General features: G+C 38.9%; 1 protein-coding gene across 1 annotated transcript in view; it reads right to left on the bottom strand.

Moving 5' to 3' along the window:
• ACOT12 (acyl-CoA thioesterase 12) overlaps positions 1 to 17,633 on the bottom strand; it is a 33,287-nt gene that overhangs the window by 15,396 nt on the left and 258 nt on the right. The window contains exons 2-7 of the mRNA XM_054398278.1: positions 15,264 to 15,333; positions 10,270 to 10,330; positions 9,141 to 9,242; positions 6,783 to 6,915; positions 4,690 to 4,840; positions 1,200 to 1,319 (exon numbers count right to left, since the gene is read on the bottom strand). Of these exons, the coding sequence (XP_054254253.1) occupies positions 1,200 to 1,319; positions 4,690 to 4,840; positions 6,783 to 6,915; positions 9,141 to 9,242; positions 10,270 to 10,330; positions 15,264 to 15,333 (637 nt within the window). The remainder of the gene's footprint in view (positions 1 to 1,199; positions 1,320 to 4,689; positions 4,841 to 6,782; positions 6,916 to 9,140; positions 9,243 to 10,269; positions 10,331 to 15,263; positions 15,334 to 17,633) is intronic.

Genomic DNA, 17,633 nt, shown 5'->3' with positions numbered 1-17,633 from the left:
TCACCATGCCAAAATCTGTGTTTCATGCTGATCTTGCCCATATTCTCAGATAAAGATAAAATTTCAGATGGTCTGTAGCCCTTTATTCCAAACTGCACTGGCAAAGCCTCGCCTCTGTGTACACCCAAAACAACACTTGGAAGAAATAAATAAAATAGAGCATGACTATTGCCAGTAACCAGGAATAAATAGAAACCAGATTTGTCAACAGATGCTGAGACAGGAAGATTCTGGCAGCAAGCTGGAATTTTCTGAAGAATCAAAGTGGTGGGACCAATTTGTTGCTTGAACATGCCTGAATTTCACAGTGATGTTTATGGTCTGAGTTTGCAGGACCGGTGTCTGATTACAAATGCTCTTTAAACTGAGAGTGAGAGGGAGACAATTTCTTAAAGCTTCCCTGAGAAAAGTTTTTCAAAATGAAGGTATAAACAGACAATTATAGATATACATGCACTTGCAGACCAGAAGGCAAATTACATCCTGGGCTGCATCAAAAGAAACGTGGCCAGCAGATCAAGAGAGGTGATTCTGCCACTCTTCTCTGGTGAGACCTCACCTGGAGTACTGTGTCCAGCTCTGGGGCCCCCAGCACAAGGACATGGACCTGTTGGAGTGGGTCCAGAGGAGGGCCACAAAGGTGATCAGGGGGTTGGAGCACCTCTCTTGTGAGGACAGGCTGAGAGTTGGGTTGTTCAGCCTGGAGAAGAGAATGCTCTGGGGAGACCTTATAGCAGCCTTCCAGTACCTGAAGGGGTGCTATAAGAATGATGAGAACAACAGGGGAAGGGGTGATGGTTTTAAAATAAAAAGGTGAGATTTAGACTAGATACAAGGTCCAGATTGTCCAGAGAGGTGGCAGAGGAAACATTCCAGGTCAGGTTGGAAGGGGCTCTGAGCCACCTGATCTAATTGCAGATGTCCCTACACGCTACAGGGGCTTGGACTAGATGGTCCAAGGACCCTTCCAACCTAAAGCATTCTATGAGTCTATGATTCTATGATTATGTTGATAGATCCAGATTTAGATCTACAGAAACAGATAGATAGATACAGACAGAGACAGAGATATCCACTGAAGCTCCACATGAAAAATAATGCATTCAGTAATCTAAATCCTACTGATAGCTCAAACCTGAAATACACGGTTAGGCTGGTGCTGGAGAAGTCAAGAGAGACAAGCAGATGAAAAGCTTTACCTGTTCTGAAATGTATTGTTCACAATGGCATTGAAGACAAGGCGGTCACCCACGACAGACGGTCCCCAGAATTTAAACATATTGACTGCTTTCAGGACGGGATATGAATGACAAAGGCGGCTGAAAAAGAGAGCAAGAGAGACAGAGAGGAAAACACACAGTCCTGTTAAAGAACCTCCTCTGTTAGGTTTGAACAGCTGGGTAGTGTTTAGAGCAACAAGGTTTATACAACCTAGAAGATCACTACATTACAGTAATTTATTCCATAACCCACTGAAATACAGTTCACACTTTCAGCTCCAAGAGCATATAATTCAAGCTTCAAACATGATAATAATGCCACATAATACGTAAGCTTGAAAGTTATGTTTCATTTTCAACACACTTTGCAAACACCAACTAATTAATTCTCACTGCTTGGTATTACCTTATTTTGGAGCTAGACCATGAATCCCTTTCCTACAGATAATTTCACAGAGTTTCATTAATTTCTATATGACTGCATGGGGAGTAGGATATTGCTCAGTACATGAAAAATGCCAGACCCTGAAACCCTTAAACAGTTAAAAGAAACCTGAGCAGAAAGGTTGAGCACTGGAAACAATGTTCAAGCAAAGCCATGTCAGTCTATCTATTCTTCTTAATTATTTTTCTGCTTTTTTGTTAGATGTTTCTTCCTAGTATTATATGAAATAAGAACAAACACCCTATTAATTTAACTTCCAGATTAAGGTTTGGATTTGGGGTTTTTTTGTTTGTTTGTTTGTTTGATTTACTAAATTATGAGCAGTTCACAATCAGTGCTGAGCAGGGAAACTTATCTTCACACATACAAAAGCATAGAAAGATGCTGAACTGAGTGATTAATTCAGAAGCACAGAGCTGTTGGCTAACTTTCAAAAGCTAAGGGCACAACAGTGTTATGAACACACAAATCTAAGTCATTCTGCCCCCCTTGTGCTTCCAGCCACATACTGCATCTGCTCACCTGTTTGTTCTTATTTCGGACCTGATCCTTTACAGTGTTCAGTTACATGCACTCAGGTTCAGCTGGGTTGTTCTACTGGATCCCTCTGAACTGCTTGTGAAATAGCCTGTAGCCACTCTGGTAAAACCTTGCTGATCTAGTACTGAAGATTGTCTGTGCCTGGCAAGTACCCTTTTCATGACTTTACTGGCAAAGCTGTTTTTGTGCTAATACTGTGGACAAAGAGATACACACTTGATCAAACCCAGCTACACTCTTAATGGAGAAGTTTTACAATACTGTGTCATCTACACTAGCTAATTCAAACAATTCATTACTTCTCTGACCTTCACCAACATCTCAAGAAGCAATTCTGCAGTACAGATAATAGCTTAAGAGTTTGTGGAACTGAGAGCTAGTTTGCAAGCTCTTCAGAGTGGGCAAAACCCAGGTTTCTTCAGCAGTTCTAAATGTGGTCAAGAACCCACTCTTGGCTAGGATCTCTGTGCACGAAAAGGAAACAATATACAATAACAAATTTTTTTTTTTTAGACTTTCAAAATACACACTCTGTCCTCATGCACATGTGCAAAACTCCTCAGTAATAATCCCACATGCACACATGAGAATAGATTTTTCACTGTGCAGCTTTTAAACTTGAAAATACAGCTTTCAACTGAACTGCACTCTGCAAACTAATGTACCAGTACTGTTAAATGAACACAATTATCTGTAATTAATTGAGTGGTGCAGCTTTTTAATAGACTAATACATTAAAAAAACTTTGTAATTTCATTAAGAATAATGTCCTCTTCGGATTTAAAATGTTAAATGGTGATCTTATTTACAATGTTCACTAAAAAGATGCAAACACAATTATTATTGAAAACAAGGATTAAAAACAGAAATTTGCCCTAAATATGCCATTCTTCCTGGGAAATTATGCCATGAGTGCTTTCACTGTAAGTGTAATAAATAAGAAAACATATGTTTGGTTCAAACTAGTGTTACTATTTTTCAAATTACTTCATTGCTACCTGCAAGATTTTCATCAGCTGTCCAGTCAAAAAAGTGGAAGTGAGGGGAAAAGGGGAGAAAGAGGTAAGTAACCTTTATAAAACTTATTTGTCAGGGGTTAGCCCTCCTCTTCTGTTCCTCCAGCAGAGTTTGTGGCCATATCAACTCTTAACTAGCACATTCAAAGGTCAGGTCTAATTGTGAATGGACTCACAAAAGATTTGTAACAAGACTAGCTATTTCTCAAGCATAAACTACAAAATCTCTGTTTTCAACAAGCCTCTGTCACCAACTATTATTCCTGAAATTTTCAACATGACAAATCATGTTTGACTTTGTTTCATTATTTCAAATAAATGTTTTTCAGTGTTGGGTTTGTTGGTGTCTTCCTTCTCTTTTTAAACATAAATGTGGCTCTCACTAGGTAAAACTTAACAAGTGAAAATAGGTACATATTTTGGGTCATATTATGGCAAAAATCAGAAACAAACCCTTTGAAGCCAATGGAACTACACACTGGAGTATGATCACTGTATTCTAAAGTTACCAAAACAATCTGTTCATCCAACCACTACAGAAAATCTGTTGTTGTCAGTGCTACTACTAGCTATAAATCAAAACTATATGAATAATGAATTGGGAAGTCATTTAATTATTAAAGTTCAAAAGCAAACACATATCTAGCATCAGTGTAGTGAGTTAGGTCACTTGGTATGCGAGGAGAATTCAGACTGAAACTCAAGAGTGGCTTACAAACAAGCTTTGTATACTGTCCAAGAACAAGCAGGGAGAAAAACAACAGTTTGATTCCAGGGGAAGAGAAATTAAATGATTATACATCTAGGCCGTATTGACAAGCAATGCTAGGTGGTGTTACAAAAATACTTGACATTTATTTCCTAAAGATGTCAGAGTCCTTTAAACTGCTAAAAATATTGGAACCTTTAGGCTGCAGGACCCAGAAAGACTGAAAGGTTAAGTGATGTGCTGAAGGTTACACATTCATTCTGTGTGTGCACCAACAAAACAGAATTTGTTTCTTTTGATTATTCTTCTCTGACTTATTCTTTCTTCTGGCATAAGGTTTTCCAGACTAACATTTAGAAGGCTGTTTATTTTTGGATATCAGATTGATACAAGGTTAGGATTGGGTTTATCCTGGCTTTACTCTGCCTTGAAAACACTGCATCAACCACAAGGAGGCCCATTTTCTATTCCTATGTCAAATTCAGAGATTTCTGCAGAGATTCTCAGGAGGATAACATAGCCTCTTTTGTCTTAGGGTCTGCATTTGTAACAGAAGAAGAATATCTGACTCCCACTGTGGTGTGGCATACCGTGGGAACTGTACCACACAAACAGTTCAAAGGTCCCCTGCAGTCCAAGGAGAAAGAAAAGTTACAAAGTTTGATTCTGTATTTTTCATAAAACAAATTGCTGTGAAACCTTCCATATTAAAATCACAGCTATTTAGAACCATATGCAAAGACACATGCAGAAAAATACCTTGCTGAAATACTTGCCACTGTCTCCATCCAAGCCATGATCTGACCACCAAAAGTGTTCCCATGATGGTTTGCATGAGGAGGCAGGACAAGCTCAATACTCTGTACATGAGTAAGGTCAGCAGAAACTGCATCTTTTTCTTCAAAAGAATCTGAAAGATAGCAGCAAGGTAATAATGCATTATTGCAGCTAGTAACTGATAACCAAGAAGAAAATACTCTTAGTTACTGAAGCATGCAATTTGCTTCAGACACAATGACAAGAAATAAAAAGAAAGGCACAAATCTGTTCTTTGCAAGGGAAGCAAGATGCTGAAGGTTTGCCTTGCTCTTGCAAGAGAAGTAAGAGGTGTGGGACAGTGCACCCCACAGTCCTGTCACAGCACAGTGATCCTTCCCAGCTCTCACTGAATCCTTTAAAGAAGCTGTGTCAGAAGCAGTTATCGTGAAACTTGGCTAGCTGTGAATGCAGGCAGCCAACAGCCTCAGCATGTGCTTGTGATTATTCATGGTTGCTATGACCTCTAACAGATGCTGTCAGAGTAGTTTATCACTTATTCAAATACCTTTGATAGGCTTCGACCACCATGCATGGTGGGCACCTGAACAAATGTGTCTAATTAGAGTATGACATGATTATTTCATAATGTTACAAACTTTGGGATTACCAAAGACAACATAAAACACATGAAAGAGAGAAATACGGATCTGAGTCAATAACCACCTTTCATTACCTAAGCATTTCAAATGTTTACTCATACATCCCTACTCTAATCTTTGTTTTTTCAGTTATATTTTGCAAGAACAGATTTAAGCATAAGATGATGACAGTCATTTTAAAAGTGCTAGAAGCTGCTTGATATGAATTGCACTTTTGACTTCTGACATAATTAACTTTATGATTATATAAATGTGTGGACACGTGACTAATTTGCACTTTGGACCTACTTAAGTTGTTGCACAAGATAGACTCGGAAGACAAACTTCACTTTCTGGATATGCTTTATACATATTTTTCTACCTAGAAGCCTTGACATAGTGTTATCCTCTATCTTATTTTGCTTTTTCTGTCTCCCTGGGGAGAAAAAATCGGTGCTAACAACAGTAAGATCCTTCAAGGAAGTTTCCAGCCAAGGTAGTGGAAACCAAAGTCATCAACCTCTGATTTGTCTTTCATGGTATTAAGCTGTCTCCTATGAGACAGTTACCACGAAGACAAGTTCTTTGCTTGCAGTGAACAAGTCTCTCCAGTTCTACACAGTCTTATTAAACTGTGAAGGCTGGAGTTTATATTTACATTAGATTCAAACTTTCTTCAGTAAAGTCACATACTGTTTGCTGTCTATACATGGAGTTATAGTTCAGATTTTCAAAATACCAGCATATTTCTTAACTGTTCTGAAGTTTTTTGTTTGCTTTTTTCAGGGGAAGAGAGCAACTTTTGAGAACAACTGTCTTTGGGAACAGATTATTATCAGAAATATAGAAAAATCTCTTCCTTGGCTGAGTTTGGCCATGAGGTATTTAAATTTTTTTTCACCCATTTTGACCTCCATGTAATGAAGTTTATTCTGTTTGCTGTGAATGATTTCAGAGCATGAATATAGTTCTTCATGGTTTTCACATTACAACTTGTGCCATAGGATTTAGATTCATGTAATGGTTTAGATTGGAAGGGGCCTTAAATATCATCTAGTTCCAATGCATCAGGTCACTCAAGGCCTCGTCCACCCTGGCCTTGAACACCTGCCGGGAGAGGTCCATATATCCAGGGAGGGTTTCCATATTGGAAAGTTTTGTGTGAACTCGTAATCCTTACATATATAACCTACACTAAGATCTGCATTTAATATCTATTTAATGCATGCTTGGCTTTCAATCCTGTATTATTAAATCTGGAATTTCTGAAAAAAAAAGAAACACCACTTGGTTAGAATACTTATGTTATGCATCCTCACAAAACTGGCATACACTCTCCTATGTGGTATCACAACTTCAAGGAGCTCTACTCAGACATTTTAGCTGTTTTTTTAACCCCCTTCCAGCTGCCTATTAGTAATTTCTTCCATCTTTTATGCTGACAACAATATTCACCTTCCTTGTCACTCTCCTGCATTAGGTTCTGAAAAACCTGCTCATAGCCCAGTCGTATTTTTCTTCTCTCTGTGGCCAGGGTGTGCTCCAGGTGGTCTTCTTTAGATAGAACCTTTACAGGTTCTAATTCAATCTACACAAATGAAAAAAAAAATCATCCTGAATGCCATAATCATTACAAAATACACTTTGAACTTAAAATGGCATCAGCATTTTCTACAACCTTTTGCTGTCAGCTGTCCAAGATGACAAGTTCTATTAATACAAACAAGCACAGAGTTAAAGTTCAAGAGATTCTGCATTATCCTTTCAGAATAATTTGTCAAAACTCAATGACACAGTGCTTTTAGCTTTTAAATACAAACATCCATGAGGCCACACACAGTTTAAGACAATTTTCATTTAAGAAAAAAGTATTCTAAAAAAAAAAAAAAAGGAAACAAAAAGACCCTCAAAACCTTAATATGAAATGAAGGTTTGAGTATTGAATTTTTGTATGAGAAAATAATCCAGTCACAATGATCAGTGCTGTCTATGCAAGAGCATATCCCAGAGACTACTTCCACTACACAGATAGCCCCCTATCATAATCCATTCCATACTCACATAGTCTCTTTTGTCTACCTGTGCACATGTTTTCCAAGAAGCAGTGGTTTTCTGAAGTGGAGGAGAATCCCATGAGAAACCAGCACTTTGTGCAGTTCTACATATTTATGCCCAAAATACTACTTGTGCCCTGATACACACAATTCTTTTGCCAAGATCAGAATTTCTTTTCCCTTAAGTGCAAACTGCCATGTATGCCAGTTCAATGACAAACTGCATCCAAACTGTACTGTCTTAAGGAAATTAGGATATTGAGATACACACTGCAGAGGTGCCACTGCACAATGACTTGTGTGGTCTGTCTGCCAGGTCTAGCCTCAGACACCTTGAAATAATGCACAAACACTGCAACATAGACAAATTCAACATTTTGTGTGCTGCAATGGTGCTGCTAATGTTTCTCATTCTTTAAGTCTTCACTCAAACCCTCTTTCAGTTTCCTTGCCTCCTTTCTAGTCCTCCACAAGAGCGGCCTAGGTTTTTCCAGATGGTCCAGCTACAAGCTGAAGATGGTGAGTACGCATGTTTGATCTCTGCACAGCTTTAGCAGCAGTTGTTCAGAGAAGTGGATTTGGAAAATGTTTTTTAATTTCACCAAGACTTTAATTTGTGATGGAATTTGAACTGAAGTCTCAAACTCCCTCTAGGGCATTCCTGTCTTAAGCCTAATCTTAGTTAATCATCATCAATTTAATCCTGAATTAACCTCCCTAGAAATATGGGCAAAAGGTAAATGGGTTGATGCAATGGATATGGTATCACATAAATAATGAATAATCCTTACTTTATACTATGTTCATGCTTTCAGGTTAACCAGTTTAGCCATTAACCCTTAAGAGACAAACTGGGCTTTTTTTTTTTTGATAAAACTCTTCTGATCTCTTTCTTCTGCACACTGCAACATATCACTGCAGAAGAAAAAGCAGAGGTGATTGAATACATTAATTGTTTATGCGATGACTGCTCTCTGCCAATCTGCAGTGGATGTTAAAAAGGCACATACACTGTCAAAACACATTCAGTGAGACAGGAAAGTCAGATAAATAATTCTAGTCACTCACATTTCAGGAAAGTATAATACTAGACACAATGGGAGTTTATTAAGAGGACCTGAGGAATATTTGGCCTTTCTCATATAAAACCTTTACAAGAACTCTGCCTGTGTGGCACAGCAATGAGAAGGTGAAGGCCAAACAGTACTGTGACTGACTACCAATTACCTCTGGGGAGCCAAATTCTGGGGAGAAGAAACAACACTGGCATGAAAACTAATTAACATAAATGGCAAAGGATTACTTTAGATTGGCAGCTAGATTAAAATAAATGTGTTCTATCTGATTAGTGGTCTCTGAAAAACCTCCTTAGAAGGGGGAGTGAAGCATAAAGAACTTCCAGCACCTTTGCAGGTTTCAAGATGTATATACATTGCTTTCAGCAGAGAGAGACTGTGCAGACCCAGAGCAATCTCCCTTCCAACCAGTACTGCAGCCCTTAAAAAGACACCAGTTCTACTACTAGCAAATATGCAAGAGAAAGAGGAAACAGTAATACACACTCTAACAACTTCAGAGCAGAGATGAGATGAGGGGGAAAAAAATATCCATACTGTCTAGGCTTCATGCTGGTTTCATATTACCGAGCAGAATAAACAGGTATGAATGTTTTCCTGTGTTTCACAACCAGTGAAGTTGGGATATTTTACAGAAGCTCAGTCACAGCAACTTCAAACACAGAAGAAAACAGAAAGAATACCTTCTCATTCCCAACTGGTTTGGCTACATATGTTGCATATGCCACGCTCACCATTTTTTCAACATTAGTCAAAACGTCCTGTACTGTAACCGTGATGCCCACCTACAAGGAAGGAGGTAGTGGAGAAAGGAGACAAAAAAGATAATTGCATAATTAACAACTGACTTGAGACAAAATGGTGCAAATTTTATCATATTTAACACTTCCAGTCTCTTAAATCTAAAAGACAAAAAGGTGAAAAAACATGCTCTTTGATCACTGATACATCTCTGAACATGTAAGAACATCACAATAAGCTCTGAAAAGCTTTTTAGTACAACAGCTGTGTACGTATGTTTAACATCTCTTGTAAGGTAAAATAAAAAATTGGAGAAATACTTTAGTTTTATATATATTTCTTTCTATACACTTGTGTGTCATTTGGAGCCCCTGACTGAATCCATACAAGATCTGTGTGAGAAAAAAATTCTGTATAAGCACGTAAAGCATAATGAAACACTTGAAGGTAAAACACTGACTTCAATGCTGTGAGACAGGCCTGATACACATCAAAGCTCCTGATTTTTTCCTAATTTTCAGAACCTTTTGGAATACATTCACTGAAGTTGCATGACTGACATTAACATCAATGAGAAATGGATTTGGGCACAATGCAGAGAAAAGTACCCTTAAGGTTCACTTTTGATTTCAAGTAAGTGATTAGGAAATGCATTGTATAATGTTACAATATGAAAAGTCATAACATCTATACACCTGAGATAAATATTTGTGTATCAGAAGTTTCAAGAATACTTAGAACTCCACTATTCATGGATCCTAGCTCTGATGCACAGGCTTCTTAGAGGTGGATTGCACCAATGCCATATAGTCCATATTGTCCACTACACCTGCCAAGGAGTTTAAGTCTTCAGGGTCCAGTTTCTAATTTGACAGGGATTATTTTACAAGAAACATGCAATTATAATAGCCATTATGAAACCAGACTTTCATTAGGCAGTGTTATTGTTTAGGTAACTGCACAAAGCTCCTTCTGAAACAATAACACTGGACCAACACTGAATTCCTCTGCTCCTCTCACTCCTCTTCTATTCTTTAAATATAATTAGGAATAAGAGTGATGATCTCTTACCTCCATGCTGGTTTTGAATGCTCTGTTCACCTTTGCTTTGATGGTAATAATTTGTCCAACTCTGTTAAGAAGAATAACATCTTATGATACGTAATCAGGCAGCTTAATCATGCACTGACTATATCTGACTGCAAAACCACACAAAATATACTCCATCTGTGTTCTCCAGCATATGGATATATGCACATGCGGAAACAATTCTCCACAAAAAGTGCTCTTTGACATCTCTGAAGGATAGGGATAGAGTTCAGTTTCCAAGTTCTGGCCAAGAATAGGGCTGCAATATCTCCCTCCCATCCTAACAGCATACTTTTGCCCAGGGTGATTGTGGAGTCTCCCCCTCCGGAGATATTCAAAATCCACCTGGACGCATTCCAGTGTGATCTGGCACAGGTGATTCTGCTCTAGATGAGGGGTTGGACTGGATGATCTTTCGAGGTCCCCTCCAACTCCTAACATTCTGTGATTCCGTGAACTGCTCTTTCCCATTTACCTACATGGAATCTCTGAAGAGAATCATAATTTACCAATATGAATGAAATTTAATTGAGAAAATAATTTGTTTCCTTTTGGAATTTCTAAAATACCCATTACATGTTGATAACCAGAGTACCCCCTATTTTCAAACCCCTAACAGCCTAAGACAAGGCAATGATGAAAGGGTGGAAAGGTCGTTTTCCCTAAAGTTGTGCTGTTGAGCAGAGCAGTAAAAAGGACATGAAGTACAAGGCAACTCAGAATAACAAAGTAACTGGGCACCAGGCCACCATCTTCAGAGAATTTAAACTACCTTACAACTGCTATGATCAGTCCCAGAGCAGGCAAAATGCAGCTAGCTACATCCGAGACAGGATAATATAACTCAGACCACTTGAGTACCTATAAAATAGGCATTTACAGCTAAGGATTTGGCACAGTTATGACTGTGTTTATTTAAAATAAATACATTTTTAAAATTTATCTTTTCTTCCTAATATGGTTTTGACATTTAAAGGTAAGGCTTTTCTCAAATTGCTTCTCTCAATGCCAGAACTTCAAACGAACTGTTACCAAACACTAGAATGGGGAACAGGAAACATGCTTCTTTACAGTACCAGACAGGAACAAGCAACTACACAGAAACTTTCTCTTTCTTGATCACATTCAAGAACACAAAGGGAAGCCTTTGAATATATGAGGGTGGAAAGTGGTTAGAGAAAGAATTAAGACCATCTGCAGATACACAACCCTTAACAGCTTTTGAAGAATGTATTCAGAAGGAGTTTTTCTATCATTCAGTGCAAACAAAAAGCACAATCATTAATGTAATGGCTCTAAACTGCAGAGCTAAGAGAAGCACCAGCTCATTTACAAAAAGGAGAATGTGATGAGAAAGTTAACACATTATTCATGTTTAAGTTTGGAAAAGTAATTGACAAGGGGGAATCAATCAAAACCTAATAGCCTATAGCTATTAAGGCAGGTAGTGCCTTTATTAACGGTGCCAGATGTGAAGGGGTAGCCCTCCCAGTTCTCATAACCAAAGATGGTCTCTACATGCTTCATATACACTTAGAGTAACACATACTCATTAAGTTTCTGGGAAATTGTTTACATATGCATGGAATCATTTAAGTAGATAAAGTCCTTTTACTTCTTGGTCTCTGCTGTCACTTTCTGACCTTCCAACAATTTTACAGTCTCTTGGTGATGTTCTAGGCAGCTTCCTAGTGTGTGAATCTTTATTACTTTAGCCCCTTTGTTCTCTGCAGCTTTGTCTTGCCTTCTTCAATCTAGCCAGCTCAAAGCCTCACCATTATTTGTCTAGAAGTTTAGAAGGTAATCTCCCTCAACTACAGGGAAAATTTCTAACTGTAAGAAAAACAATTAGTAAGTTTCCCTGCTTCAAAGTTAACAAGCCTTGTAAAAAGGCTTTCAAAATTCTAAAAGATAAAACTCCGTCAGGTACCCTGAAACATCTTTGAAGACTCTCTAGCTGTCACATAACTCCCAAGAGGATTACACTAACACAGCAGTAGAGGCAATGACCAATGTGAGGTAAAAAAAATGAAACAGAACATATTCATTAGATAAATTCTAATACAGATAGCAAGTGCGGGACTTTCTTTGACAGGAGGAGTTCAGAGTCTCTACAGATGCTTGCAGAGGACATCACGGTTCCTGTCAAGAACATCACGATGCTGGACTGTCCATGAAGTCCCAGAAGGGATTGCAGAGGCCTCAATCTCAAGCTTACCAGCAGGGCACCAGTCTCCTGTACAAAGATTGTTTCTTTCACCTTTGTCAGAGAAACCTCCCTGGTGGCCTCTTTTCCTCTGTGCAAGAACATTGCGTAAGAGAGGTTGAGAAAGGTAAGTCAGGGTCTGTCTGTCTTTGAGGAAACTGCAGAGTGGGAACAAAAGAACAAAACTGGATGTGATCTCACTCAGCAGAGATACTAATCCCACAGTAACATGGATTTGGACTCACAGACATTAGATTCCCTGACTGGCTTTCATCTTCCCTGGTGTTCCAAGCAGTCTACACAGCTGTACTCTTGTTTTATTGTAGAAAAGTATAGTCCTCTGAGGTCCACACTCATATCAGAAAATAAAGATGTCAGAACTCAGATGGCCAGACAGTAAGATAGGGAAAAGTTTCAGAAACTGTTTCAAAATTCAGTGTTTTACACTGTATCACATCTGACTTTGGACAAACTGATTTATTTAGTCAAGAGAGTTGATCAGCTTGGGCAGTGAAATAGGTAAGGGCAGACAGAAGTCACAGAACACCACACCTTCACTTGTAACCAGCAGAAAGCTTTTGAAATGTATCAGGGTGAACTGGATATGACTGATATATAGAGTAGTAACGAAATTTAAAGAAACAATTTAAAATCAGATGTTCTTAATACCACTGAACTGGTGCATATTAAAAGGCAAGTAAGAAGGACTTATTTGTTGTCATGGTATAAAACTGAGTTTTGCAATATACAGACTTGTGGAAATCTCTGTTTCCATGTCAACTGGAAAAAAAAATATGCAAAGTTAGTCCTTACCATTCAGTAACCTTACTTAGGTAAATGCAACCTTACAGTAGGTAACTTAAAGAACCATCTTTTTAATTTATTATAGTGAGATACAAGAGCTCTCTTATTTCACAGAATCACAGGATCATAGAATAGGAGACGTTGGAAGGGATCTCTGGAGATCAAGTCCAACCCCACTGTCAAAGCAAGCTGACCTAGGAGAGGCCAGGTGGGTTTTGAAAATCTCCACAGAAGGAGACTCCACAAACTCTCTGGGCAGCCTATTCCAGCGTTCCTTCACCCTCACACAAGTTTTCCCTCATGCAGAGGTGGAATTTCCTGTGTTCCAGTTTGTGCCCGTTGTGCCATTCTATCACAGGGTACCATTGAAAAGACACTGCTCCCTTCTTGACACCCACCCTTCAGGTATTTGCAAACATTGATAAGATCCCCTTTCAGTCTTCTCCCCTCCACACTAAACAGCCCCAGGTCTCTTAGCCCTTCCTCATAAGACAGATGTTCCAGTCCCTTAATCATTCTCATAGCTTTCTGTTGGGTCTCTCTTGAGCTGGGGAGCTCAGAATTGGGCACAATACTCCAGAAGCAGAGTGGAAAGGAAGGAGAACCTGCTGGAGCCACTCTTCCTAATGAATCCTGTGTATGCAAAACGTGTGTAATGAACAAGATCTGGCAAAATTTAGGAAATTACACAGTAAGTTAAAAAGCAGATGTCAGGGATGACCTGAGGCTGAAAAATGAAACCCCTTCGCTCTAAACACACCTGTAGCTTACAGTCTTGTCAAGAATGAAACATAGGCACTGCAAGTGCAAGGATAAGTAGAGACATACTTAGAAACAAATTTTGTAAGGAAAAGTATTTTCATTATATTTTAGAAGTTCTGTTCTGCTCTCGGAAATGAGAGAGAAAATTCCTCTGAAGCTATTTAAGTCTGAAATACAATGCTTGAAAGAAAAACATCACCCTGACTCCATTTGTAGGACTCTGACTACACTTTTCACAGACAGGATTTTTTCCTAAGGACAAACTTAAAACCACAGAACAATTACAGGCAGGACAGGCACTTCAAAAAATTTGTAAAACAGACCAAGAAATTGTCTTGAGTTCTAGATTCAGTATGACCATGCTCACTTTTGCTTCTTGTTCTAGTTGTCATGCTAATGAACACTGCTCCCAAAAGCTTCTGTTCAGAAGTGTGAGTGAACACTTATTTCACACTTGTGTACTGCAAACTATTTTCAATTGACATCAGCTGTACATGTAACAAAGTTTTGCTTGGCTCACAGTCAGGATGTGCATTGGTCTGTGTAACTGAGTCTATCCCATCTAAGCATTCATTAATTTCTAGACTGCAAGGTGTGTGGAAAAAAAAAAGGCAAGAAAAACAACAACATTTTTGTAAAATATAGTTTAGGAATAGATGTACTATTTCCTCTTACAGAATCTTTTATCTCTTGGTAAATCATGAAAAATGGTTACAACAAAAACTAAAATCCTCTTTCATCTCGTAGACTCAGACGCTATTCAGTGATAATGCAAAACATTTCTGTTTTGTTACATGAACACATCTTCTAAAAAGAGCTGAAAGGAAGAGATGGTATGGAATAAATTGAAAGAGCACTTGCAGCAATAAAAAAATTATACAATGACTTATTTAACAGAGATAAGTAATGCCCTGAAACATTCTCTTAAGTAGAACCAAAGATCACTGGGTCATCAGTTTCTCACCTGGCATCTAGGTTGCCACATAAAGGTAACAAAAGTTTATTTTTGACCTGTGAAATTGATCTGTTTTCTTAGTGGGTGAGGCTATCTTAGACTGAAAAGACCAATTTTGAGATTTAATCCTGTGACTCTGGTGAGTTCATTGGCCTGCCATCTCAGATTTTATAATGCCTCCATTTCCCTCTGCCAAAAGAGAATTTCTAAGAATGCAAACATTTGACTGTTGTTAGCTGGTTTTTGTACCTGGCAGCCTCTTCAAACTCTATGTCATCCATAGACGCTGTCACACAAGATACACCAGCATGCTTCTCAGCTTCAAAAGAGACACATGGACACACAATTAACACATTGCATTTGCAGTAAGGTATTCCCGTGTACCCTTGTGCATGAGAAATGGAGACAAAACAGTAGACAACAGGTCTTCTTTTGATCACCCTAATGCAAGTCTGCAGTGGACCCTAGGAAAAAAACAAGCTAAATAAGATTAAAATTAATATTTACCATGAAATAAGGGTAACATTAGGAGATGAGACTAAATTATGACAATGATCCTACTCAGTCTAGAAAGCTCTATTTAAGGTCTTTAAAAATGAACATTTTAGTAAAACAAACATAACAAGCATGGTGCAAGAGAAAAAAATCACAAAGCATTAAAAACCCTACAGAAATCTCAGCAATCTCCCTCAAAACAGATATCATCAATCTTGTTTATCTGAAACCAGTGTAGAAGTTTTGTCAGTTGAGGATTCTCAGACACAGGAGAATTGGATCTGATGGATCATTAGTGTGGTCACAGCAGTAGAAAGCACCCTCAGTAGTGTACTAAAACCACAGGAATTAGGAAAAAAACCAAACATGATGTAAAAAAATCAAACCCAAGTATTTATTACTGGGAAATACTTTTAACAAAGTTCGAGTTGTGTTCTTCCTCTCCCTAGGATGCGTTTGATTATGAAGAATAATGCAACCTATTTGTATTAATTATGAAAGTTAATCTGGAAAAGATAAACACCTTTACTACTGATATTTAACAGCCCCCTTTTTACATCAAGGGAACCCTTGCTCCAGAAAAGCTTCCTGAGTGAAAGAGGCAAAAGAGAGGACTAGCAGGAAACCTAGAAATCAGCACCATACAATAGGCAGGAGTTTTTCTCCCAAGCAGCCCAGTTTTTTAGTAAGCATTTTAAGAAAAACCTTGGAGAAATTAGAGGATGGTACATTAGTTGTGTCAGCATCTAAGCAGTTTCCTTTGAAAATATGAGAGCAAAATATATGAAGGCACTTATTAGAAACACAGAAACCAGGGTATGAAATGAAGAAGGTGCAAATCCCAGACACTCAAAGCTGTGCTTGCTGGCAGTAATGCAGGTGAAAGATGGTAAAGCCACACAAATTCCTGCCTGGTATGTTGAGTTTGCTGTGACAAAAAAAAAAAAAAACAAAAAACAAAACCAAAAACAACAACAACAAAAAACCCTAAAGTGAGAAAAGATGTTAAAAATCCACTGTGTGCAACAAGATTGGCATGAATGACTACTGCTGCCCTAAGCCTAATCAACTAAAAGCAACTATGAAGGTGATCTTTGGTGGCAGATTTGTAATTGATTTAGATCACCTCAGCTTAACTGAGGTCCAGAAAGCAAGGACAAATTTGTAGCAGCTGGGGCTCTGCCACTTCAGAGCAGGGACTCAAGTTCAGGGGCTGCTGAGGTCAACTCAGAGTCTCTCTGCCAAAAAGCAGTGTTAACGGGTAAATCACTGAAAGGCTGAGATCCAGTGACTCCTTCATGCTAAAATAAATCTAAAAAAAAAAAAAGTATGATCATACTGGGAGGTTGCTACGTGCTAGGTAGTTTCTGGGTTATTGTGTGGGACAAGTTCTTCAGGATCCCAACTCTTCCGATATAGGAACAGTGGATTACATAAAGCTGCACCGAGCACGGCACACACCTACGCAGCGAGTGCTCCACGGTCACCACGTCGCATGGAGACGCCATGCAGACACGAGCTCCCCAAATACACCCGCTATTCTGTGCAAGGCTCATTATGGGCTGCTAATGTATGCAGCTGTACTTGGAAATGGAGTTCAGTGACAGACCCATGGCAGAGCCTTGGGTTTTCTTCGTGCTTTTGATGCCGCTTTCGCTTCCAGAAGTTAGCTGAGGAGATTACAAAAGTTTTCAAAGCTGAGTTAAACCAGGCACACAGTGCTCTGCACGCTGATTGGATTTGTGGTTGTTGGGGTTTTTCCCCATCCATGTGCCAATACTCTTAAATTAGTACTTTTCTTTCTTCTCTTTTTTTTTTTCCCAGCCCCTTTCTCCTGCTTTTTTCTCATCCTAACCGCCCGTCTCTCTTTGCTTCACTCTCCCCTGAGATTTGACACCCCTCTCCAGCCCCACAAGCTTTTCTCACTCCCTTGATGCCTGTTCCTAATCTGAACCATCAAATCTCACTCCCTCCCCAAAATCTTCCTCTCAAGCACTGCCCCCCTCCCGCTCCAGCTCCTCCGCCCCCTCCTCGCCTGTCATTGGGCAATATCGGGACGGAGCAACGGGTTTTCGGCAGAGGAGACACTCTCCCCACATAGCCGACGAGTTTAAGGAAAATTTC

The sequence above is a fragment of the Indicator indicator genome, chromosome Z (genome assembly GCF_027791375.1).
Source record: "Indicator indicator isolate 239-I01 chromosome Z, UM_Iind_1.1, whole genome shotgun sequence".
Taxonomy (NCBI): Eukaryota; Metazoa; Chordata; class Aves; order Piciformes; family Indicatoridae; genus Indicator; species Indicator indicator.
The sequence above is the reverse complement of the archived record's forward strand: the minus strand, read 5'-3'. Positions and strand labels throughout refer to the sequence as shown.